The sequence below is a fragment of the Gymnoscopelus braueri genome (assembly GCF_963280865.1).
Source record: "Gymnoscopelus braueri genome assembly, chromosome: 4".
Classification (NCBI taxonomy): domain Eukaryota; kingdom Metazoa; phylum Chordata; class Actinopteri; order Myctophiformes; family Myctophidae; genus Gymnoscopelus; species Gymnoscopelus braueri.
In genome coordinates this window covers 19,005,020-19,030,797 of record NC_137605.1, presented here as the reverse complement: position 1 = coordinate 19,030,797, position 25,778 = coordinate 19,005,020, and the positions used below count along the sequence as shown (strand labels likewise).

At 39.3% G+C, this 25,778-nt stretch overlaps 1 protein-coding gene across 1 annotated transcript in view; it reads left to right on the top strand.

Moving 5' to 3' along the window:
- The window catches only part of cd4-1 (CD4-1 molecule), a 26,903-nt gene extending 1,125 nt beyond the window's left edge, over nucleotides 1-25,778 (top strand). The window contains exons 2-12 of the mRNA XM_080427662.1: nucleotides 12,381-12,494; nucleotides 15,064-15,129; nucleotides 17,328-17,393; nucleotides 17,718-17,879; nucleotides 18,285-18,434; nucleotides 18,684-18,932; nucleotides 19,410-19,787; nucleotides 21,199-21,456; nucleotides 22,228-22,334; nucleotides 22,653-22,702; nucleotides 23,316-25,778. Of these exons, the coding sequence (XP_080283788.1) occupies nucleotides 17,339-17,393; nucleotides 17,718-17,879; nucleotides 18,285-18,434; nucleotides 18,684-18,932; nucleotides 19,410-19,787; nucleotides 21,199-21,456; nucleotides 22,228-22,334; nucleotides 22,653-22,702; nucleotides 23,316-23,346 (1,440 nt within the window). The 5' untranslated portion in view covers nucleotides 12,381-12,494; nucleotides 15,064-15,129; nucleotides 17,328-17,338 and the 3' untranslated portion in view covers nucleotides 23,347-25,778. The remainder of the gene's footprint in view (nucleotides 1-12,380; nucleotides 12,495-15,063; nucleotides 15,130-17,327; nucleotides 17,394-17,717; nucleotides 17,880-18,284; nucleotides 18,435-18,683; nucleotides 18,933-19,409; nucleotides 19,788-21,198; nucleotides 21,457-22,227; nucleotides 22,335-22,652; nucleotides 22,703-23,315) is intronic.

Below are 25,778 nucleotides of genomic sequence, written 5' to 3'. Positions count from 1 at the left end.
TGTTGGTCTGACTCTAGACATCACTCTGTCTGGTCTTGGTTTAGTTTTTAGTTTATGTGGAGTTCCTGAGGTGCTGCTGACTACAGGCCCCTGGTTGAATAAGGGACTTGCAGCTAAAAATATATATATTTATCTTAAAAGAAATGTTTGGCACAATATTTCCATTATCTTCACATCAGAAAGACAGATGACCACAGCTGATTTAAACACTTTAAATAGTTACATTTGTTTTGTTTATAGCCTATTTAATGATCACAAATTTAGCACCACCATGTTTTACCGTGGTCACTCAGGACAACTTATGGTTGCTGAATATCTTCTAAATAAGAATGTGTGCATCAGTGTTCTTGATGTAGTAAATATTCGGGATTCATATATTTGTAATATTTGTGACTTACTACTTACTGTGATGTACCGTATACAGTAGATTTCTTATATCCTATCATGCTGTACCCACGTCAATATCCACCAGCCCTGATAAGATTCTTAAAAAGTGTTTACAACTAAAGGAGAGTTTATTTAAGCATGATGCTAAGATTACTGTTGTGTAGTAATTTATGAGGAATGTTGAATGTTCACATAGATTGACAGTACAGGCTAATAATGTATGACGGTGATCTTTTTGTTCATTATGTGCAAAAACACATTGGTTATTATTATGACAAAAGGTGGTCAGGCAGCTTGAAATATAAATACTTTATTTATAGGATGGGCTGATTTCATAGGATCTATAAGCATACAGTATGAAACCTTTGACTGTAACTACAGTATGTTACATTTATCAACCTTTGTTCCTACACAGTTTGTAAAGCATCTCCAAAGCACATAGCCTATTGCATATGTATGATTTGCTCAGTCCATCTATTATAATGATAGCATACTCGTGACTTGTGAGTCTACATTTTTCAGTGGATCACTGTATAGCTGGTGGTGTAGCTGTTATTTATCATTACATATTGTTAAATTGTTACTCCAGTCTCTGTTTCTCATCTGTCCATTGCAAAGAATGTACATTTGGAATTGGTTGATAAAATGTTATTGTAAGTTGTAACCTACAGTATAACTTAGCCTATAACTATCCCCAATGCTAGTTGCTTGCTTGTAATATTGGTGAATTAGCAAATGGAGCTTTATTCTACGATTGAAGACAGTTCGGTAATGTAAATGTAAGTAGATCCAGAAGGCAGACTGTATAATTTGACAGGCCTTCATCTGCATGTTATTAAAGGTGGTTCAGTATTTTACCTTCCAACCATAAAGAAATACTGAGCAAACATTAACACAAATTAAAATCAAACATCAATCAAAATACAAGAAAATTAAACGATGCATTGAGTTTGATTGGAAATATACAGTATAATTGTTGTGTAATGGTAAATGTACATCAGAATATAAAGTGAGATCCGTAACTCAGGAGAGAGTTAATACCACACTCTTTCCATTGAGTTACACAGGACAGGAGTACTTGATATAAATGAGGTCATATTTTGAATAGCAAACAATCAAATGATAATTGTTATGAAGTCTGATATCAGGTTTAAAGCCAAAGGAAAATACTGACTATAGGCCATTGAACCATTGTGTGACTGAATGTCTGTACAAGTTGGGATTGGAATTGCTGAAGTCAGGAGGTGCTGAACCACAGAACAGACAGATATCTAGTGTATTTTAAGAATTAATAACATCCCAGTGCACCGGAAGAGAGAAAGAACACGGACTGAAGGTAGCAGATCTCTCTCAGCCCTAAGATGCAGAGAGATCATTATTATGTACCTAGGGTACATAATAATGTACATCCTAGCAAGGATGGGAAAAAGAGTGGAATATAATGTAATATAATTTATAAATTTGCCTTTGGCCTCATTGCGGTGTAAATAAGAGCAAGATTCAATAATACACAATCAAACACTGCAAGACATGAGGACAACATGATAGTGTTTCTAGTGTACTGTATGTTCTCGAGAAAGGGCAAAAAGCGCAATTCCTGTGTGGAACTGGTAAACTTTCAGGTTAACCACTTACCCTATATACTTTGATGACCATGGTCCCCCAGGGGTCCCCTCCTTTTTTCCCTCTACACCAAATCAAAAATAGCAGATTTACAAGCTCACAGCATGTCAAAACGTGACGCATTGTGCCTGTAGATTTTCACTGAATGTTTGCCCCAGAAAAGGGACGCTATAGGACGCTAGTATGTGTTTGTCGGCAAGGTTATTATGGCGTATATGTGTAACGTTTCACTTTGTATGGCTTACTGTATATAGAATGATTCAATATCTGTCCTCCTGTCCCAGTCAGAGGCAGATTTTGCAACTCCAAGTTCATTTCCACTTCTTACTGCACTTCTTTAAAAATAGCAACTTCAAAAAAATTGGGAAGTGGGACATTTTCACTTCCCACCAAGAGGATTTAGCAAGAAATCCTCATGTTGGGAAGTGAAACTTTTGTTGTTTTGCACTTCTTTAAAAATAGCAACTTCAAAAAAATTGGGAAGTGGGAAATTTTCACTTCCCACCAAGAAGAAATCCTCATGTTGGGAAGTGAAACTTTTGTTTGCAGCCTTACCCAAAGTATGCAAACTAAATATTTTCTATATTTGTATTGAAGATTTTATGAAGGAATTTAATTAAGGACCCTTGTGCACAGTATTGCTGCAGGCTAATCTCTGAGAAGGCTCATAACACAAGAATTATGTTTAACATCACTAATAAAGTTGTAAATATTCCATCTAGCACCATTTTTAAACAAACCCCTGAGGACTGTGAAGAGTTTCAATGTTTTAATGAGAAAATGTTTAATATTCAGGATCACATAATCCCATATGCATGTGACCTGTCTGTAATTGGCATCTAAATATACAGTTCTACACGGACACATTTGCTTCCATGAGAAGACACCCTCTGGGACAATATATCCTAGCCATAGTATAAATAAAAGCATAGAGAAAAAAAAAAGGTCAAAGTGTAATTATGGTTTTTATTATTCTCACGCTATCCACAATAACTTATACCATGAGGAGCACCGTAGCATGCCGGTACATCGACACAACTGATCATCAAGAGAATTATGCTTCGCATCAAGCCTTAAGTTATTGGTCCAGAATGCAGCAGCCTGCAGGCTTTTAACCGGAATAGCAGAGACCATGCAATCGGACCCTACCTTTATTGGTCTCACGTTAGTTTTGGAAAAGATTTTACTGAATACTTTTAAAGGACATATTGATCTTGAGTTGAAACTTCCTCTGGCAGCGCCCTTCTGGCTGGTCCAAGGTCACTGTAGATTGAAAGCTAATGCCGCTAGAACAACGTGCCCATTGATATAAGACCATCAAACTCAGTATCCCCTTTTAAATCAGCTTCTTTGCTTGGAACGCGTTGTCGGTGTAGACTGCATCTTCTTGTTCTATATGGCCTTTAAGCGTTTTTTTCAATCTATACGATATTGAGAGCAACATTAACGCCAAAATGTATTACTATTTTGTTTTATTTTAGTCACTTTATTACTATTTTAGAGCATTTCATGTGTTTTGTGTTTTGTCTTTGTTTCTGTTATCCTTTGATATTATTATTATTATTATAAAGGCCTACATTTGATCATCTTTTAAGAAGCTATGAAGATCATGCTAATAAGAAGAACCACTTAAATCCTATAAACTTGATTGACCTGAGTCCCGCAGGGGTCTATCCTCGGCCTCCTCCTGTTTTCCCTCTACACCAAAGTAGATATAAATCAATTCATTAACTGAAATGTATATATGTTCCCTGCAGTATCACTCAGTGACATTTTCAGCAACGTTATACTAATTATATTTTAACTGAAGTGAATTGAAATACACAACTGTTGACAACACTGTAGAGAACAAATCCAGACTGTCAAGACAAATGAGGCAAGGGCAGGCAAGATGGTTTATATTATGTTTGATATGGTATGTGTGTGAAATGATGTGATCGTTTATACTGTATGCAGTTGGTGGGCAACCTTTCGGGTACATAATCACTTAACCATTTTCCAAGGCTGGTGTGAGCTTTGGTTTATGCGTGTGAGATTACTGTGGTGTGTGATAGTTTATAGCTTTGGGAATATGTGTGCGACAGGGCTGTGAAAGTATCCTGTATACAGTAGTTTTGGGTATGTGTGTGAGATTATGTGTGGATTTTGTCCTTTTAATTAGTTATTTAGTTTGTTCCCAATTTACCTGCTATTCATAGTATTGTCATGACGTGTTTTGCCTTACAATAAGGCACAATGCCACATCTCACTGGCCATGCTTGTCATTAAATGAAAACCATCTGCTATTTGATCACTACCACCTGTTGTTTGCACCCAAGATGTCAGCGATTTTAATAGTTTGTTGCCCAGCAACAAATCTTGCACAGGTGTCTACAGATGTATACTTGTATCTGACCAGTTTTTTGTCTGAAACTGAAGCAGGTGTTTCCTCTTCTCTCTTCTAAACACATTCTCTCTGAAATGATGTTATAGTATATTCATCTGAAACACTAGGGTTCCCTTTCTCACAGTTTCATAAAGATCCACATCATTTCTCTCATTCACTCACTGACTCTCTCTCTCTCTTTCAAACGCACACACACACACACACACACACACACACACACACACACACACACACACACACACACACACACACACACACACACACACACACACACACACACACACACACACACACACACGTGCGCGCACATACACACACATGCAGAACATTGTAGTCATCATTCAAAGAGAAACTGAGATAGTTAAAATGATATTTGCCTCTTCCCTCTTGTGTTTCCACTTGGGTTGTCATTTTTACGCTGGTAAACATAAGTCATTTTCTGATAAGGCCTCAGCCCCAGTGCACGATTACTGTTATTGTACCATTTTCTATCATATATTTCAGGACATTTCTGCTTTATTCCCAAAGTAGTCTCGCCAGCCAGACTGAGATTGTTGAAAAGTTGGCTACGCGAGACTGTTCCCACAGCGTAGAGACAGACTTTGCTGGACATTGCCACAGAGCAAAAGACCAGGCCATTTAGGATATTCTTCTGTGGAGACTACCCTGTCCATCAAGAGGAACCAGACCACTCACATTTCCAGATGTTCTGAGTAAGGGACACGGAACTGACTGTGAATGAACTTGGGGTGCCAATGATTAACAGAGACCAGTGGAAGCAGCTTGTGTCATAGATCTCGAGGGCACTCGAATGATGATGATGAGAGACAGGTAATAACATGGTAGAGAGAGGAGATGGCATTGGGGATCTTGTCCTACAATGTTTCATGTATAAGGGCTATACATTTCCAATTCGACAACGCGATTATGCGGCAGCCTAACAACAAGCCAGTGAAGGACATTTCCATCATAGCTGTATGTGTACGGATGATGGAGGCAGAGCGAAAGAGTGGGAGAGACAGATAACAGAGTTGTTCTGTGCTCATGTACACTTACAAAACCCTCAGGTTTCAAAGGGCCTTGGCTTGAATGAAGTTTCCCTTATGACAGAGAAAAGCATTTTCACAATCATCTTGCAGAATGTCATTTGTCTGTGATTCTCAACAGCCTGTTTTCCACTGACATTTCAACATTTTCTTATTTAGGCCCATTTCTAAAAGGGGAAATTGAAGAGACAACATACTGTAATAACATGTGCAGCACAAGCCAGAAGCTAGCTTAGATACTTTCCCTGTTGTATCTGAGCAAGTCCCCAGTCTTCCTCTTGTTGTTTTCCACACTACAGTGTTTTTCTCAGTTTACACACCACATTTCCAACTAGAAGTGACCATTAGCTGACAAAGCAAAAGAGAAATGGAGAATGTGAATGCTGAGTGAGATTATACTGTATGTACGTGTGATAGGGAGGAAGGACAAACTGAAAGAAAGTGGGTGATATCTTCTTGTTCTCTCTTCTGGCCCACACTATCTGTGTTTTTCCTTTTTCGGTAATGACGCGATTAGGTACACGACACTCTCGCTGGTTGTCTGACTAATGAGGGAGTCCTCACTTTCAGGTATTTTCCACAGAAATAGCAGCCAGAACAAAACAAAGTTTGTTTTTATATCCTGAGACAGAGGGCACGGTCAAATTCTAAGTGACAGATTTATTTGCAATTATCCCTTTGAGCGAATGTGCCACTATACTGAGCGTGTTTTGCCAACCTTATGAAAATAATAATAATGCCAAGTACAGAGTAAGTTTTTAATTAAAAGCAAATCATAGAAAGCTAAGAAACTAAGAAAAATACTTTATGAAAGCAAGTGACACACATAAATAAAAAGATGCATACAAAATATGTATTATATAAGTATGTATATTGCAAAATTATAGCAGAATGAAGCATGAAGCATGCTTTTCTGTGCGGAAATGTTTTCAGACCAAAGATTGCAATATATTGTATTACAGTATATACTTTCAAACTCACTTGTTGGATAATATTAGATTTAACAAATAAAGTTACAGAGACTGTCTGTACTGTAGGTCATAAGAGTGTAAGGATGTGTCCTCTCTAAATAGAAGAGGAAAACATTAAAAAAAGAAATGGTGAAAAATATATTTTGATGCAACTCGAATATGATTAAGGTACAGTAGCAGGATGCCACGGCTTTGAAGCTACATGTCTAAGCTAGCTAACTTATTTGTGTTCAAGGTCGCTAGCTTGGTTATTAATAATGGATTATGGAATCAAATGCTTGGTAGTCTCAACGGGATCTAGCTTTAACTAGAACTACAAACATCCTACAAGAAATCCTCAATGAACAAACATTCTGTCATGCAAAATTAGTAATTACAATATAATTCATAGCAGTTCCCCTTAATATATCTAACTTAACTCATTAGAACTCATTAACTCATTAATTCATCTTAGTTGATTGACATTTGAGTTGTTGTTGCATGGCAGCTGGAGAAATATTAACCGCTTCAAGAAATTGTGTTGTTCAGGCTTAATGCTTCATCATTATTCAATGTCTGCAACACCATGCATATTTCTCATTTGAAGCAAAAACCTGAAAACCCCTTGCCTGTGTTTGTGCGTGTGTGTGTGTGTGTATATGTGTGTGTGTGTGTGTGTGTGTGTGTGTGTGTGTGTGTGTGTGTGTGTGTGTGTGTGTGTGTGTGTGTGTGTGTGTGTGTGTGTGTGTGTGTGTGGGGGGGGGGGGGTTGCTTAAAACATATGGCAGTTGCACAGACAGAAGAAAGACAGGTGTGGGGCCATAACAAACAGGGGACCAGATGCATGGGTGATGTTATTTTCTGCGAAACTACAGATGTAAGATTCCTGTGAAGAGAAGAATACAATAAAAAAGAAAATTGATTACAAGTGATTATACATTACATTAAATTAAATTAAACAAATAGGTCTGGGAGCACATCAGCCAATAGATTTTAAGAAGGCAATTCTTGCAAGCGTTTATCAAATGCCTTTTTTATTTTACTTTTTACAGTCACTTTTTTTCAGGGGGCAAATCGCTTAGTTTTCTGAATCCTGAGGAGGCAGCCCATAAAAGTCGATGTCGGTAACTCACTGCCTGACTGCCTGACTGACAAACAACCTCTGCTACAAACAACCAGAGACGTTCCAGTATATCCCATTTGCTTTCCTGACAAACTCAACATACTGTATGCATCTCCCACAGCCAGCTATGTGCAGGCAGTTAATTTATTTTACTGGTTGTTGAGTGGTTGTTGAGATTTTCTTGGCTCACTGTAAATAAATAATGAAGTAGCCCACAACAACATTGACAGTTACTCACGACGTGAACTGAACGCCGTGAACACACATACATGTGTGTGGTAATGTTGTTGAAGGTTATGTTATTTCGTATTACAGCTGACACCCAAGCCATATGATGTTTCTTTGATATCTCCGACATCTGATCTCCATAGTTTTGCTTCCAGGTTGGAAATGAGTACATTTTAACTCCAACGTCTGAACACTTGCTATTGCACCCGACAACGCAGCACCGTCGTACCATTGCTAAATTAGAGCGACAGACAAGTTAGAGATAGAAGAGAGATGCAAAATAATGTACGCAGTCTACACTTGCTGCTTAAGAAGCATAGGACTACTGACAGGCTGACGTTGCAGCGCATCAAATTAGTCAACAAAGAAAATGGCGTCGAAAGTGGGCGGAGTTAACGGCGAAACTTAACTCTGACGTCACTACGCCCGTTCCCTATATACTGTACACCTGTATATACTCTTCTGGAATGTGCTCATTTGATCAGATTATTTAACTAACATTAGAGCTTCACTCATGATCTCTCGCTCTGCATTTTTGAACGGGTAAATTCAGCTGCACCAACAAACAAAGTAGTAAAAGTGAGCAGGAAAAATCTTAGTTCATAGTAAATGTCACGTTGGCAAGTTAAACATATTGGAAAAATAGGAAAAAAGGAAAAGGTAGATCGTTGAAAGCAGAAAAAAATAACATTTCATAGGGCTATACAGTAGCATAGTTCAATAAGCACTTTAAAAGCTATAGGAACTAAGAGGATGTCAAACATGCAGCAGAAGTCAATGCGTTTCGAAAGAAGTTTCTTCCTCAGGCAATATGCTGCCTGAGGAAGAACCTTAGCCCTATATCAAAAAATTAAATAAAAAAACCTTTTGTAATTTTTCATAGATTTTGGGCTATTTAGGAATCCCTGCCCTCACTGTTCTTTGTTGTTACAGGTTAAACACATTCACATCGAAATGTAATATTTAAATCAAGTCAAGTCAAGTTTATCTAACAATCACTGTTACAGTATCCAAGGGCTTTACAGGCTCACATTTAACTAAGGAAACAAACAACACCTCTAAAGGCCTTTACAGACAGGGTGCGAAAAACTGACAATATCATTTTTTAAAAGAACACATGGTTCTCTAAGTATGACCTCATGCACACCGGCTCCGAATTTGCCTTGCGGCAAGTGGCTGCGGCAGTGCGTTTTTTTTTCTTCAATAGAACCTAGTTCGATTCGTGCGCCTTTTCGCATGTGGTAAAAACTGATTGACCAATCGCACCCTGTCTGCAAAGGCCTTTATTCTTAGACCCTCAATTGGGCGAGGTAAAACTGCCAAGAGAAATAAGAAGGACCACAAAAGAGGAGAGCCCCTTTGCATCGTTCCCCACCGATCTAGTTTAATCTAGTATAGTTAATTCTCATACACTTGCTATGCTAGTTAATTGAATACGTGATATCTTGCTTGAGAAAGGTCTGCCCCAGGGCCATAACAGTTAAGAAACAAACTATTCCCAAATCAGCAGTTGTCAACTCCAAATGATTGTCACTGCTAATACGTAGCTAATTACAAATGGGAAGATTTACTCTTTAGAGAGAAGTTTGTGTTCAAAACCACTATACATTCAGGTGATCATTAGAAACGCAGGTGGTGCTGTCAAGAAGAAAAGCATACCCAAAGGCCCATTTCATGTCAAGACCAGAGGAAGTAGAGACAGAGTTTGGTCTCCTTCATCGTGGCAGAACAGAGCCAAGCAGAGAAGAAAGTGCATGAAAGGGGAAGAAAACCTCAGCGAGTCAGATGAGGCGAGAGCAAAGATGTTTGTTTGGTCCTTGTTGTGGTTCACCTCAGCACAGTGTTTCTGTACTGTAATATGCTCAAAATCATCTTCATTGATCCCATGTTCATGTTCAGAATGATCCACTTTCAGTGGAATCAATCATGGTGAAAATGGTTGTATTTAGTTCAATTATGTTAACATCAGTGGTTGGTCCTTGCTTCTTTGCATGTTTTCTTTATTAAGACATTGAGAAAGTTTCAAGAAGGGGGATTCAGTGCTAGACCAGCTAAAGGCACACATCAAGATGCGTGAAAATGACAAGTAGTCTCAAAGCACTTGCTTTGAGACTACTTTGACACCTTGCTTTCTCTGTTGCTGACGTGCACTCAGTCAAGACTGTCCTTGTAGCTATAGTGTCCACTGTAATTCCATTTATTCAGCTCCTTTCAGTGCCTAGTTCCTTACAACATTCGTCACCTTGAAATGTGCCTCAATCTTATCTGAGGCTTTTCATTGTCTGCCTTTCATTGTCGGTAACTAATCTGTAATCTGAAGACTCACCTCTTCAGACTCCACTTCATAGCACTTGCCGTAGCACTTGACGACCTTGCAGGCTTATGCAAAGGTTAAAATGTAATTTACTGTAGATAGCATGTTATTTATACAGATGCCAGATTCTTGTTGACCTGGCATCCTATAGTTTGTATGGATGTACAGATAATTTATTTTTGGATATTATACTGTTTAGACTGATGATAGGTTCTTGGTTTACCTATAGGATCCTAGATTATTTCTATGCATTTGATGTAGGCTATTACCTCGTGTTTACCTTGCTTACTGTAAATCGCTCTGGATTATGAGCGTCTGCTAAATGCCTAAATTGTAAATTGGTAACACAAGAGACACACGACCGACGCCGTACTGTACATAGGCAGAGTTTTACGGAGACAATCAGGCTTGCATTACCTATTACTGTGCACAGACGCTGGCATCGGCTACAAGTGAAAGATTAGGCAGATTTCAAGGGTTTTATATATTTTATTGTTTAAACTGCTTTTTAACACCTGACTATAGGTTGGCAGGTGCATAAGAAAAGGCATGGCTCAACACCTTCCTCTCATTTGTCTAAAACACGTTTTTATCAATAAATGTTCTGTGCAAGAACCATCGTTGGGTGGGTTATCTAGGCCTATAAAGTATATTATTGGGATTTACAACTAGTATGAGAACCACAGTTTTAAAGCCCTACACACATTCAATAACGGCCTAAAGATCAACAGATGTGCTGAATGTGAATGTACAAGAGGTTAACTGCAGCACATGGTGATGAAGATGAACAGGTCATGCAGATGTATTGATATCACACAGGTGTACATTCAAGTTGTTTCTAGTTTAAAGAAAGAAAAAAGGTTAAAACTAAATGTTGGCATTCTAGAAAACGGGTTTCACTTTGAATAGCAATCAAGGGAAGAATGTATGGACTGAAGTTTACGTAGTGTCGTATTTTGCTTTAAAATATGTTTTTAATGAATTAATATCAGCTGTAGTAAGTGCCTCTTTAGAGTTTACACTTTTAATATGTCATCAATCTTGCTGCTCGAGTCCTGAGTCAGTTTATGCTGCCGCTGATGTGTATAGCTTGTGTCCACACTGGATTTGCCAACAATTTTAAATTCTAAAACTATATTTATAGACATTCTGAAAATATTTGTAGGTGTTCTCTCTATATCTGATGTTCATCTAGTACAGTAATGAATCAAAAAGCAACCATCTTTCAATTAACCTATATTGTAAGTAGATACAACAGTTTGGTTTGAAGTTAAATAAAGGCTGTTAGTATAGAAAATATGCAAAATGCACTGTAATACATTTCTATCTTGGCACCTGTTACTATGCGCTCTGCACATACTTTATGTTAATTACCAGGCTTTGTCTAACTGATATGTGCATTTTGTTGTACTGTACAGAATAATGGGTATACTGCGCGGAGGTAAAGCGCATTGCTAATCTGTCCTGTCCATTATATTCATTTTAAGTACCCTGAGGCAAATTGCCAGCAAGCTTGGCTCATAAGATTTTAAATGTGGAATCTTAAATGAATTGAAAATGTATTGCTGCTGTTTGTGGTTCGTTATTAGTTACAGGAGCATTATATCCGACTACACTGCATTAAAAGACGGCTGCTTTAAACAGATATATATTTTGTCATTTTGACACGCATTGCACCTTTTGGATAGTAGAATTTAAGCGAGACCTTTTGACCAAATTAACCTCTTTTAATTTAAACAGTGGCAGAGATTATCTATGTTTTTCAGTTTTTGAAGCATATCCATTTACAATTATCACACACTTATGACATGACTTAGCCAACAGTTCATGTGTTGAATTCTGAAACACTAATCACTGTAGTTATGACACTGGGGAGGTCAAATCAATGGAGCAGTTACAATAAATTAGGCCTGTAAGCCGCCCTAATGTCTTATTTAGAATGTGTTAGAGGTAGATAACAAATCTAAAGAGACCTTTGGTTAATTTAATGTATGATAATAAGAAACGTTTTTACACAGTTGGGTATATTAAAGGTTGATACATTGGCAAAGGAAAAGAAAATTAGTTTTTTCAAATCCCAGACTAATACAGAGTTATTGCTTTTATTATCTCTTCATTAAATGTTGTATAAGTATCTCTGTAACTCATTAATAACAGTGAATCACTAAAATATGAACAATCGGTTTAACTAATAGCTTAACGAGCTTAAAACAGACAAGGAAAATCTTGTTAAGGAATCCCACCCTATTTCTCTGTCAGCAGCCAATCACAAGGTCATAACCTTGACTGTGGGTTTGACCGATAACTGTCTGTTTCTTTTCAGACCAATCAGTTCAGAAGGAGGTACAACAATCCTTTAAAAGATTTGGTTTCTGTGAAGATTCAACACTTCCTGATAGCTGCGCCACGGGACACTCAACTACAGATACCACCAAAAGTAAGTATAAGGTAGGCCTATAGTATTTGATGATGTCTTCTTAATATGTTCATCTTGAATATGTATTTTCCTATTATAATCCATGTTATTAATCATAATTATTCAAAAACATACGATAGTATCTCATATCAACATGTTGACAATTTGAAATATGGCAGTATTTCTAAATGAAATAAAATATTTCAGTATTCCCCAATATATACCTGATTGATGAATTGTAGAATTAAAATGTAATAAAAATCAAATGATTATATGCAAATAACTGCACAGTTATGGATGTTTATCAACCTGTATAAGTTACGCAGCCCCAGTGTTATCGCTATAATTATGAATGTATTCTGATGCATCTATTCTGTTATTAACCACTTAAACCCCATATGGTTGAGCGGAGACCCTCAGGGCTCTATACTAGTGTATTTTCTGTTCTCTGTTATTGTGGCGAAAGCTTTCGATTAAAATAGCCGATCGACAAGCTCACACTACGACGTGTTGTGAGCTTGTCGATCTGCTATTTTCAGCGAAAGCTTTCCTCACAACATGGATGCTGGGGTTTAAGTGGTTAAGTGAATGGCTTATTAAGTGTTCAGTGTTCTATATCAACAACACTGTATAGAAAGACCAATTTACAGTGATTTAAAGGTGAACATGAGCAGTAGGCTATAATAACATTTAATCACTGCCTTTGAAGTGTTATTTTAGGCTAAATGTAATTCTATACATTTAATTAAGCTCATCATTGCTTGGAGTGATAACAACATTGAACTAAACCAAAAAGTCATTATTTTAGTGATCATTGGAGACTTGCGGTCCTCAAGACTTTCTTCTACGTTAACAAAAGATCATAGACTGAAAATAGTTGTTAAAATTCTCGTCATTCCATGTTTGATGCCGTTCTTGTTGCGTAATGTTTTAGTTTGCATAATTCACAATGAAATTCACAAAAAGAGTCACTATTATCCATTTTACACAAACAACCTACAGTACCTCTCAAACAATATACTCTACATACAGTATATGCATAATGTACAATGGGAGAGATTTTAATTTGCAATGAATATTTTGCTGTGTATCAATAGAAGGGTTTCATTCATTCAGGTATTACGTGTACACTACAGGAGATAGCTCCACTTCTCTCCCTTTAAAAAAAAAGTAGTCTAGTCCTATAAATACAGTATGCCCACAATCATACAACTCTATTGATCTTGATTTGTCTGTAATTTATTAATTTGTGTGCAACACACTCAAACATTATGAATATCCATATCCAGGCCAGTACAGCGCGAAGCTGCTTCACTGCAGTTGCTTATGAAGAGCTTGCCTAAATTGTCTGGGCTATAGGACCTAAGTGCCTCATAATGACAATGAAAATACAAACAAACATAAAATTCAGTCCATTTCACGCTTTACGGTTAAGAGCAAGCTGAACCTACAGTTCCATACGTCAGCGTTACACATTTATTTGTGAATTATTTGGGCAGGCAAGGCAAAGCCATTTTATTTGTATAGCACATTTACACATACAGTTGCATTTAACCGCATTAAACCCTAATAGCATCCTCATTCTGGGGTGAACATTTGCCGAAAATAGCAGATCTACAACCTCGCAACGTGATGCGCTGAGAGCTTGAATATCTGCTTATTTTCACCAAAAATAATTTGTTGTAGAGGGAATAACGTATATATCTGTTGGGTTTAAGTGGTTAAATCTCCACAGTTGATGTAGATCTAGTAAATGGTGCATTTACGTATTGCGCCTTTATCTAAAGCGCTTTACAATGTTAGTAAATGGTGCATTTACGTATAGCGCCTTTATCTAAACTAAAGCGCTTTACAATGTGCATAACATTGACCCATTCACACACACCAACGACAGAGGAAACCATGCAAAGCACCAACCTGCTCATTGGGAGCAATTAGGGGCTCAGTGTCTTGCTCAAAGACACTTTTGACACTAACCCAGGGGGAGCCAGGGGGTTCAAACCGGGAACCTTCTGCTTCCCAGGCGGCAGCTCTAACTCCTGATCCACTGCTGCCACCAGTATGGTTGTATCCAAAACCTTTTGAAAAGCCTATTTTTCTTGGATAGTTCATTAACAACGAATGTTCTACTGTACTAATGAACTAGTCAAGAAATAAAGCCCCTTTTTGCTACCAGAAGAGCTGCCTTGGTGTTTTTTGGTGTTTTTTTAAAAGATATTTTTGGGGTCTTTTTCGGCCTTTATTAATAGAAGATAGTGGAGATGGACAGGAAACAGGGAGTGACACACAGAAAGCTCGTTGGGAACGGGATTCGAACCCGCGACGCGTTGTCAGGCTTCATTAGAGCCTATGTGGTATGAGCTGCAGTACCGCTCTCATCTTTTTTTTAAAACTTTCATTTCATTTAGCACCAGTTGTGGTTGAAACATGGGGATATAAAATGCTCAACATTCAACAAAACAATATTCTTCAAATCGGACTCAATACCTGGCTAAATAAATAGGATTGTCACCCTGTGACTCTGTGCTGTTATGCTTTTTTTGCCTTTTTAACTCTCTTCCGTTCTCTCACCTCTTCCCACCCCATACAGTAGCTGGCTGTTGAACCTCCGCCCCAACCACAGAAGATCATCTGCTTTTCTGGGTTAGCTTGGCAGGTGTGTGTGATGTGTTCTCCTGTCTGTTGCTTCAAACACAGTCAAACTCTCTTGTCGGTCTCTCCCTTGTTTTTCTTAAAATTGCCTACTCTGAATTTCAGTAGTAACGCTTTTTATACAATATGGAGTCAGTGTGACAGTGTTTACACAGAATTGACAAAATCCCATCAGATAGTGAACACTGTTTCCTCTGTAACTTCATGCTATGTTGCAAATTACAACATAATGTTCATGTGTTGGCCAGGTTGTAAACTTTCTGACAGTTATTTCAGGGACGGCCGCAATTTAGTGAATAGAGAGGCCTTCTGGTTATCAGAAGGTCCTCGGTTTTGCCCCCCCCCCCCCCCCCCGAACGAACCAGGGGAATGTAGATTCAAAATAAAGTTAAATAGAGTATAAGGAGGAATACTTTGTTTTAAAGTGTACCACAAATCCCTTGATGTTGTGTTGTCATCAGCTTTGAGCAGTGAACCTTGCCTATTCAGCATTATATTTAAACTTTTTACAATGTTATGTTCATCAAACATACAGTAACACAACCCTTTATGGATACGTATAGGTGCAGGATGTATGTAATCTTAATAATTATACAGTTCTAAACTAAATCAATGCAGCAATAATGATTCAGCACACTATATTCCGTTCTAAATAATCCTTACACACTGGGGGTGTGACCAGTGGTGCAGTGCTCTTTACACGTGGGACTGTGGCACACGCACGCACTTGCATTTATAAAAACAACCATTAAGTTCACACCTTTAAAATAGCGTACCACCAAAGATAAAAACTTGCCAGCGAGTATTTCTCAGCAACACCATTCATATGGTTGATGCCTCGTTCATACAGGTTGATGCCTTTAATTACTGTGAAAACTTGACCTTATTCATGTTTTGTGTGCATTGAATTGGTTTGAATTTTTTTCTTTCTTTTACGGCAAATTAATAGCACTAATCATAATTAACTGCATTAATTGAATGTCAGTCCTGGCTGCATTTTGAACTGAACTGAAAAGTCATAATTCTGTTCAATGCTCAAACGCAAATTATTTCAAAGAACCAAACACAAGAACCCTCTGGAAGCCTCTGTCTCTCTTTGTTAAAATCCGAGGGAACGTGGTCTAGACTAGCCTACTTGACAAGGCCTTTGAGATGCAACTGAAGTGTCCTGTCCTTATCTGCATACCAGCCTGTAACTATAATATAGCTTATAGCTTCATACACACATTCACAATCCCATGAGGATTCTGTTAGAAACAAAAATAGAGCCCAAATGCCAAGAGGTTTTATTCAACCTTTTGTTCCTTATGTCCATTTTTATTAGAGAACAACATCAATATGGTACGTGTCGACAAGAATTCTCTTTTTTTCTTGCCAAAATCACAACTTGAACACAACACAGAACAAAGCGACAGAAGGAATGGAATAGAAAGAGAGAGAAAACACTGCACGGGAGAGAGAGAGAGAGAGAGAGAGAGAGAGAGAGAGAGAGAGAGAGAGAGAGAGAGAGAGAGAGAGAGAGAGAGGGGATAAGAGAGAGAGAGAGAGAGAGAGATAAACATGTACCTTAAACCACACTTTAGGTGTGCTGCTGGCGCTGTGGTTGTTCTCTCTCTCATCAAGCGTGGAGAAATCCGCCTTTCGTGGAACAGCAGAGGAAGAGAGGGGGTGTGAAAGACAGAGAGGTGGAGGAGTGGAGGTACTGTAGGGGATTGGGATAAAAATCTACACCTCACGAAATCAGGGCCCACCACAACCCCAGTGTATATGCTTCCCCTCAATCTCTCTCTCACTCTCTACCTTCTCTCACTTCTTCTTCTTTCTCTCCTTTCATCTTAAGCCCACCACGTCCTACTCGTCTCTCAAAGCTCTTCCCTTCTTCTTTTTGCTTTGAAAATCTCTCTGAATCCGAGACCACCACAAACCCCATCCTGTGTCTCCTGTGACGTGTGCCGGCAGCATTAGGCAAGACTTGTTCTCTCAAGCGACTCAAATAGAGATAATTTATCTCAATCCAACGTGGCATTCATTTTCCAAATTTGGCAAATGTTTCTGCTTATTGACATTAATTGTCTAACGTAATACAATGATATAATATCATTGTGCTGTATTAGTTAGAGATGATATACTGTTCATAGATGTGAAATGTGATGCTGGCTGTCTATAATCTACTAATAATTATTCGATATCTGTGTTTTTCAGAGTGGTGCAAAATGAAGTATTTTATCCAATGTTTCTCCATCCTCATGGTCCTAATTCCAGCAACAGGTAGCTTACCGTGCCAGAGAATGCTTTCAATAAATGTTTTTCATGCTAGTTGGACATTTTTCAAATCAAATATGAAAGGATATGGCATACAGACACACATATCACTCTATGTATTCAGTATTCAACCCCAGTGTGAAATGAAGCCAAGAGCATGCAGCAGGTTTAATTACCACTTGAACCCAAGCATCCCTATTCTGGGGTTTGTGTGTGTGGGGGGGATCTACACCAAGATATTTGGTTTAGAGGGAAATGCAGACCTATGGAGCCCTGGGGGACCTGAGTCAACTAAGTATAGAGTTTAAGTTATGTTGTCTTTTTAACTAGTGGCTGATGTGGTGATGGTGTATGGTCAGCTGGGTGGGACAGTAACCCTTCCAATGCTCACACAAGCAAACACCCAAAAGGGGTATGTCTACTGGACCTTTGATGATCCAAACTCCAGATTGCTCACTCGCAATAATAACTTTGGTGGTTCTTGGACGGCAGGTAACGTAAGCATTACATTATTCACACGTAGCTGTTGTTTAGATTCAAAAGGTATAGGGAATCTATTTATGTTATGGAATAGTTTATTTTGAAAATAATAATAATAATAATAAGAAGAAGAAGAATTATTATTATTACAATTATTATTGTTATTGTTATTATTATTATTATTACAATTATTATTATAAATTGAATTATCTGGCACTCAATGTTTTTTAAATTAAACATATATTAAGGTGACTGGGTTATTGTCATTTACCTTTGCCCTGTACAATTGAGGTCACAATTGTATGTGGTTTCAAAATAATGATTACAAAAAGGGAAAATTGGACACATTGCATTTTAGAATGAAAGCCTTCAAATAAATGTATCATGTCTGTTTTTGCTCTGACTCCTGCAATGCAGAGGATCGATGGAAAGGCAAAGTGTCTGGGTCCCCGACAGACTTCTCCATGACCATCAAAGACCTCAAACCAGAAGATTTCAAAACCTTCACTTGTGAAGTGAGGGACAGTCACAGTATAATAAAGACATCAAAATATCATCTTCTCAAAAGTAAGAATAATCACAAAGTGACATGTTCAGACAGTTACCTACATGTATCAAATATGAAATGCACGTAATTTCGTTTGGCAGTACGATATGTCCACCTTGAAAAAAACATTCTGTAAACAATCAAACACATATAGATACATTACAATTTAAATGAGCTTTTGTGCTGTATTTCATTGCACTTTAAATTAATTCCATTTAATTAAAAAATGTCACACTACTTCTCTCCATTTCCATCATTTTCCGTGTTAGTGACTGTAAGCCCCCAAAACATCACTGTGCTAGCCGGGGAGATTCTGTCTCTGAACTGTGAAGTAGACAAGCCTCCGAGTGGAATACAGCTCAAGACACAACCCAAGATACAGTGGCTGAGTCCCCAGGGACAGACCAAGCAACAACCAAATGGACGTATTGCCAATAGTCAAGACCATGGAGACTGGACCTGTGAAGTGACACATAATGGCATAAAGTCTGGCGTCAAATCCTCTGTTACCGTTGTAGGTGAGTCGTTTTGAGCAAAAGCAATGCAGTTCTCCATAATAAGGTTTGTGTTTGTGTGTGCATTTGTACAGTACGTCTGTCTCTAAAAAGGCATGCAGGTCTGCATGTAGGTGTGCATACAGTAAGTGTGCATATGTTGAGGGGTGCCCCTAGAGGGGGGAAGAAGTAGAACTTTGTTGGGGCCCAAAGCCCCGACAAAGTGTGTGTGTGTGTGTGTGTGTGTGTGTGTGTGTGTGTGTGTGTGCGTGCGTGCGTGCGTGCGTGCGTGCGTGCGTGCGTGCGTGCGTGCGTGCGTGCGTGCGTGCGTGCGTGCGTGCGTGCGTGCGTGCGTGCGTGCGTGCGTGCGTGCCTGTGTTATAAAAATGCAGTATCACATTCACAAGGTAGCTCAGACTTGTTGGCACTGCTGGCTCACACCTACTGTGTTTTTTCCCCCTCTTCCTTCCTTCCTTCCCTCATTTCATTTCTCATCTTCAGACCTCTCCCCAGGCCCCTCAGCTCCTTGTTACGCCCCTGTGTCCTCCCCTCTCAACATCCCCTGCTCCATTCCTCATCACATCTCCTGGGAACTCCTCAAGACAAGGGGCCTCAAGGGGGGCCAATGGAGCTTCGTCCCGCTCTCTGGTGTTCCTCTGACGCTCTTCTCCTTCTCGCTAGAGGGGGAGAGTCCCCCCACCTGGCAGGTGGCTCCCTCTAATAACATGACGCTGGACATTCATCCAGACCCCCAGAAAAGGAATCTGTCCCTGTCGCGGAAGAAAGCAACGGAGGCCGACAGAGGAAACTATACCTGTGCCCTGGAGTTCAAAAATGGCATCACCCTGAGGAGGAGTGTGTACGTGGAGGTGTTAAAGAGTAAGTCTCTCTGTCGTTCTGTGATATCATATCAGATCAAACCAGGGTTAGATTTGTAAAGTGCAAACAAAGGGGTGATATTTTCTTAACCACTTAAGGCCTATACTTTGTTGTTCCACAAATAGCAAAAATAGCCAATGCAACAACACATTGCACCATGCTGCGTTGTGAGAGTTTTTAAGAAAATAGGAAAGTTTTAACACATTTTTGACCCAAAATAGGGCACCAAGGTTAGTGTGGTTAACATATTTTTTTAATCAAATTGTTAAACTGTGATAATAACATAAATATCAAGCATATCATCAGACATTTCCAAAAAGGAAATACATGTATTTAATTCATTCTGACCAGAAGCAGGAATAAAAATAAAACATATCTCCACCGGCGATACAATGAACAGAGGGGGGGATTAAAAAGAGCAGGCATGCCTGCTTTTTCCCTAGCTTCACCAAATCGAACCCTGGATAAAACACAGACAAGATGGATGGCTTTTGATATCCGTTTGTTTTTCTCTCTGTTACTACTACAACCTCTTTATTTCAACCTCCCTCGCCTAGTACAGTACAGTAGATGATAATCTCTTCAGTTCTGTTCCGTCGTGCCTGGCCAGTTTCCTCTCCTCCCTGTTGTGAGGTTTTATTGAGAACTGTGTCCCTGTTGGGACATGTGTCTAATTCAGTGGCTAATACACTTGTCTGCCTCCATTTGTTTTAATACCAAATAATGAGCCTCTATTCTACCAGAGGAGTGCAGCGCACAGTGAATTATAATTGGATCCTTTGTGCGCCTTTGTGTCGTCTTTATAATATACTACTTCACTCAATCCTTTCCCTCGCTTTAACTCGTATTTAACCCAGCCGATTATGAACACATTCTTGCACTAAGAAGCAGTTTGCATTAGGAGAAAAAGAGAGATTTGTGTGTGCGTGCGTGCGAGTGCGTGCATGAACGCGTGCATACTTGCCATGCGCTCCCACCTTGGGAGCCTGGTACAGTCAGTGACAGTACATGTGAAACTGCTGGGCATTAAGCAGGCATACAGTAGCAGCACAGCTGGGGTTCAGTGCTTTTCTCAAGGGCACTCTGACAGTAAAGACGTGGTGAGCATTTCTCATTCACCTCCCACTAACAGATGTTCATAGCCTTGTGGGGGGAGTCAAAATTTCTGTCATGCTGCGTTGTCATGGAACCTGTGTATTATTTATACTTTTGATATGGATATGGATAAAGGGTAACAAAAACTTTGACCATTCTTCTTTGTTTGTATGTATGTTTGTTTCTTCCTTCCTTCCTTCCTTCCTTCCTTCCTTCCTTCCTTCCTTCCTTCCTTCCTTCCTTCCTTCCTTCCTTCCTTCCTTCCTTCCTTCCTTCCTTCCTTCCTGCCTTCCTTCCTTCTGTCCTCCTTCCCTAGTCTCCTCCTCCCCAGATACAGGGCTAACAACAGTAAGAGTGGGCCAACAGGTCAACCTGAACTGCAGCCTTGGACACGCCTTGGCCTCTGACCTACAAGTGAAATGGCACCATGAAGCATCAGTGAAAACCCTCCCCCAGCCCCACACCCCCATCTTCACCATCGCGGCGGTGAGCGAAGGAGACGCCGGGAGGTGGAGGTGTGAGCTGGTTAGGAACAAAACGGTGGTGACTTCAGCCGACATCACGCTCAAGATCGGTAGGTGTACAGGAAGGAAATAAGAAGAACAGGAAGTGACTGAGAAACGGAACGCAGCTGTGGTCACAGTTTTAATACTGTCGAAATTCAAGAGACTATTTAAAGATACATTTCACCAGAAAAAAAACCTACAACTTATTCTGCACATACCGTAATCACACACGTACCTACGTACGTACATATACGTACGCACACACACACGCACACACACACACACACACACACACACACACACACACACACACACACACACACACACACACACACACACACACACACACACACACACACACACACACACACACACACACACACACACACACACACACACACACACACGTTGCCCCGAAACAATAAGCTGTCTTGCACTAACCCATGTTTTATGTGAGCTTTGAATTTGTCATCACATCAATGTCATCAGTGTTACACTCATTAATGATAAACAGTTTAGTGAAATGATGAACATTGGAGATGATCTATGAATACTGGGCACATACAGGAGGCCTAGACTGTTGATTGATTGATTCACAATGTTTTTTAATGTAGGACATTTAAAACAATAGCCTGTTTAGGCTAAAAGGGAAGCTAAATACATTTTATACCTCTTTACTAGCTTGTTTCTTTTTAGGAATTACAGTTAAAGTGAAGCCTTACAACCAAATAATACCTCATGAAATGAGGTCACTTAGGTGAAACGTCCCTTTAATGTTCTGCTTATACTTTATGTTGCATGTTGACTCTGATATTTGTCTCCGTCTCTGTTGTACACAGTGAGAGCCCCAGTGGACATTTGGCTGTATTTGACCATAGGTGGTGTCACCGCCATCATCATCCTAATCCTCATCCTCACGGTCATCCTCATGCGACGACACAGACAGGTATGTAAGAATCTTTGTCATCATTCATTTCTATGTCACATCTCTCTCTCTCTCTCTCTCTCGATCTCTCTCTCTCTCTCTCTCTCTCTCTCTCTCTCTCTCTCTCTGGACCTGTCACTCTTGTATCTGTATCTCACCCTCTCACACTGTCTCCCCTACTCTCCATCTTTTTCTGTCCCTCTGTCTTTGCTTGTGTCTCTCTGTCTTGCTGTCTTGCTTTCGTTATTTATTTCTGTCCCAATATATCTCCCTTTCTCTTTCTCTCTCTATCTGACTCTCACTCTGTTTCTCTCTCTTCCTCTTTCTTTTTGGCAACAGAGGAGGATAACGCCGAGGCACCGCAGGCATCAGTTCTGCAAATGCAAAAAGTGAGTACTATTGCCAGGTCAAATGATAACCCACATGCACACACACACACACACACACACACACACACACACACACACACACACACACACACACACACACACACACACACACACACACACACACACACACAGACAGACACACAGACACACACACACACACACACACACACACACACACACACACACACACACACACACACACCAGAACCAAAATTCTATTACGCCCTTGGCCTTGGGTATGGGCTGCTGTGAGTAGATAAAACTGTACTCTGAGTAGCCGAAACATTATTATTATTATTTTTATTATTATTATTATTATTATTACATTTATAGATGACCTACTTTACTGTAACATGAGGTATAACGACAAAATTTTGTTTTAGGCATTAAGTTAGAGATAAGTTTAGGTATGGCGTATGGGTTCGGTGTGGTTAAGGTCAGGCCATGCATCTGGGACAGCGGTTAGCCAGTTAGCCACTGAGATTGCATGACCGCAATTCTGAGCTCGTAGAAATTGGGCACCGGTTCAGGAGCCACGACCTTATCATTATTTTATTTTGCTGCCATGATTTTCTTCTGTGCACTCACCTCAAATTCTGCTTTTATTTGTCAGCCCCAAACCAAAAGCATTCTACAAGACATAGCCTGTTCCAGAAAGACATTGTGAGGAGGAACTCAGCAATTGAACTTTGGCCCACATGAGGCCAGTATCTCAGTCATGATTGACTAAATGGTGTGCCTCTGGCTGCTGTTTTCAAGCCAGGACTGACTCTGAAATGAAGACATTGAAATGAAGGTTTTACATGCTGAGATGCTTAGATCAGACTAGGATTTCAGGACTGCATTTCACCAATGTAGCGATCAGTTTGGATGATTACAAACATAGCATGTCTTTATTATGTTTTTTGTTGTTGTATCATAGTATGAAATGCTATTAGCACTTGATTGTACAGCCCTCAGCAGGGAACGCAGTAATGATGCTCGTTTACTTTTCATAGCTTTCACCATTATTGCTTGTGAAAATTACAAACCATAATGGAGCTATGACATTAGCTGTATTCTCTTTCATTTAGGTTGTATGGCAGAGGCTTTTGTAAATCCTGCCACTCCAATTATTTTTGTCACTGTTGTTCTGTAATATTGATTATATTCTTGTTTGGTGGCTTCAAGATCCTTTTGATGATTCGTGACGTTCACTCTGTATATAATGTATTATAGTAATAAAGTAGAATGTATTCAAATTAGTTTAAAGGATATTAAAATATTGACATTATTATTTGGTTTAGAACGTTGGCACACCCTACCCCTATCAGTAGCTGGTTGCATGAATTTGAATAAAATGTGCATAGTCCCTATAATTCTAGCATATCTTCCAAAACATTCCAATATTTATTCCAAAGAAATGTGCTCTGATTTATAGTATTTTCTACAAATGTACAGTATATGGAACAATAAGCAGCCACGTGTCAGGTGGCATTTCTTAAGAAGGAAGGAAAATGTCCTTGTTGTATTATTACTGGGCTAGTAATATTCAAAAGGTAATTTTTGGGGTCAAGGTTTCTGAGGAAAATGTGGCAGACTGGGTTGAAGCAGAGTCTAATAACTTTCATACCTTCCCATTAGCTTCCTCTGCTTTACAAGGCTCCACTGGCAGTTCAGCCAATAATCCTTTCCTGTAACTCCGACGCTAAGGGTCTGGTTGCAATTCGGCAAGCATTTTGAGTTAGAAAGCACCTCTGTTTTGGCATACGTAAACAGCTAATCTCGGGCACCGCTGGACCGATCGGCATGAAACTTTGCATGCACACTCCCAGTAGGCCAAGGAAGAACCGCTGCCAATTCACAATTATTATTATTATTATTCAAATCGGCTTGTTAAAGCCCATCATGAGGCCGATTTTGGTTTAAAAAATAATTTCATCTACTACAGATTTTGTCCAAAACTCACTCAAATTGGTACACCTTATCTTTGTAGTCACGTGATCAAGATTTATCTGTCAGATTTTTCAGATTCCATTCCGATTGGCTACAAATGGCTTTCAAAGTTTTGCGGGAGGGGTTCGTTTTGCACAAAATGCCACAAATCATGAACGCAGTGTCCAATTGCTGTGAAATTTGAACACACTCCCAAGTAGGCCAAGGAAGATCTACCATCCCAAATGTTTCAAATCGGCCTCATGGTGGTGCTATAACAGGTTACACCACAGCCCTGGGTAGGCAACCTGGCCTGGTGGAGACCTGCGCTCTGAGGAGCAAACTTTTCTAGTTAACCACTGTAAACCCTATTCTGGGCATGTCATTACAGGTGTGTGAAAATAGGTGAACATTCAGCGAAATTAGCCGATCTACAATCTCACAACGCACGTTATTGTGCTGTGTTGTGTGATTGTAGATCAGCTATTAATATTTTTTTAGTAAGTATGTTCACAGAACAGATTTAGTGTAGAGGGAAAAAAGAAGAGGGTAAGCACTCTTTCGATATCTTCAGCTGAGAAGTACAACTTGTTTCCCAATAAGCCTCCAGCTACTCATGGTTGATGGTTGAAAGATGTCATGTTTCATTTAAAACTATAGAGAAGATAAAATGTACCCAAAGGGAATGAAAGGTTCAATTCACACAAGACAAGAATGTGTAGACAAAATGTGTATAGCTGTATGCTGAAACCTTCTATTTACCCCTCTCCATATTTTATTAACATTTTTATTTGCTGTGTGTTTTTCTTTACTATTGTAATTATTATATTGGTTTATTATTACAGCTGTTGAATGGACAGTCTGAAATGTAATGCCATTAACCAGTTAAGCCCTACAAGCCCTACTTAGTCCAGGTTTGTGACAAAATAGCCTATTTACAAGCTCACAAAGTGTTGCGACGCAAGGCGCTGTGAGCTTGTAGATCGGTTATTTTCAAGATTTTTGAAAAAGTTTAGTGATTTTTGGAAAGGTTTCGACATTTGGGGAATTCTGTTGAAATTGTTTTACCTATAATGACATGCCTTACTTACTTACTTACTTGGGGTACGAGCTGAGTGGGTGAGTACAGTAGGTGAGAGATCAGTTTTGCGTTGTAAACTTG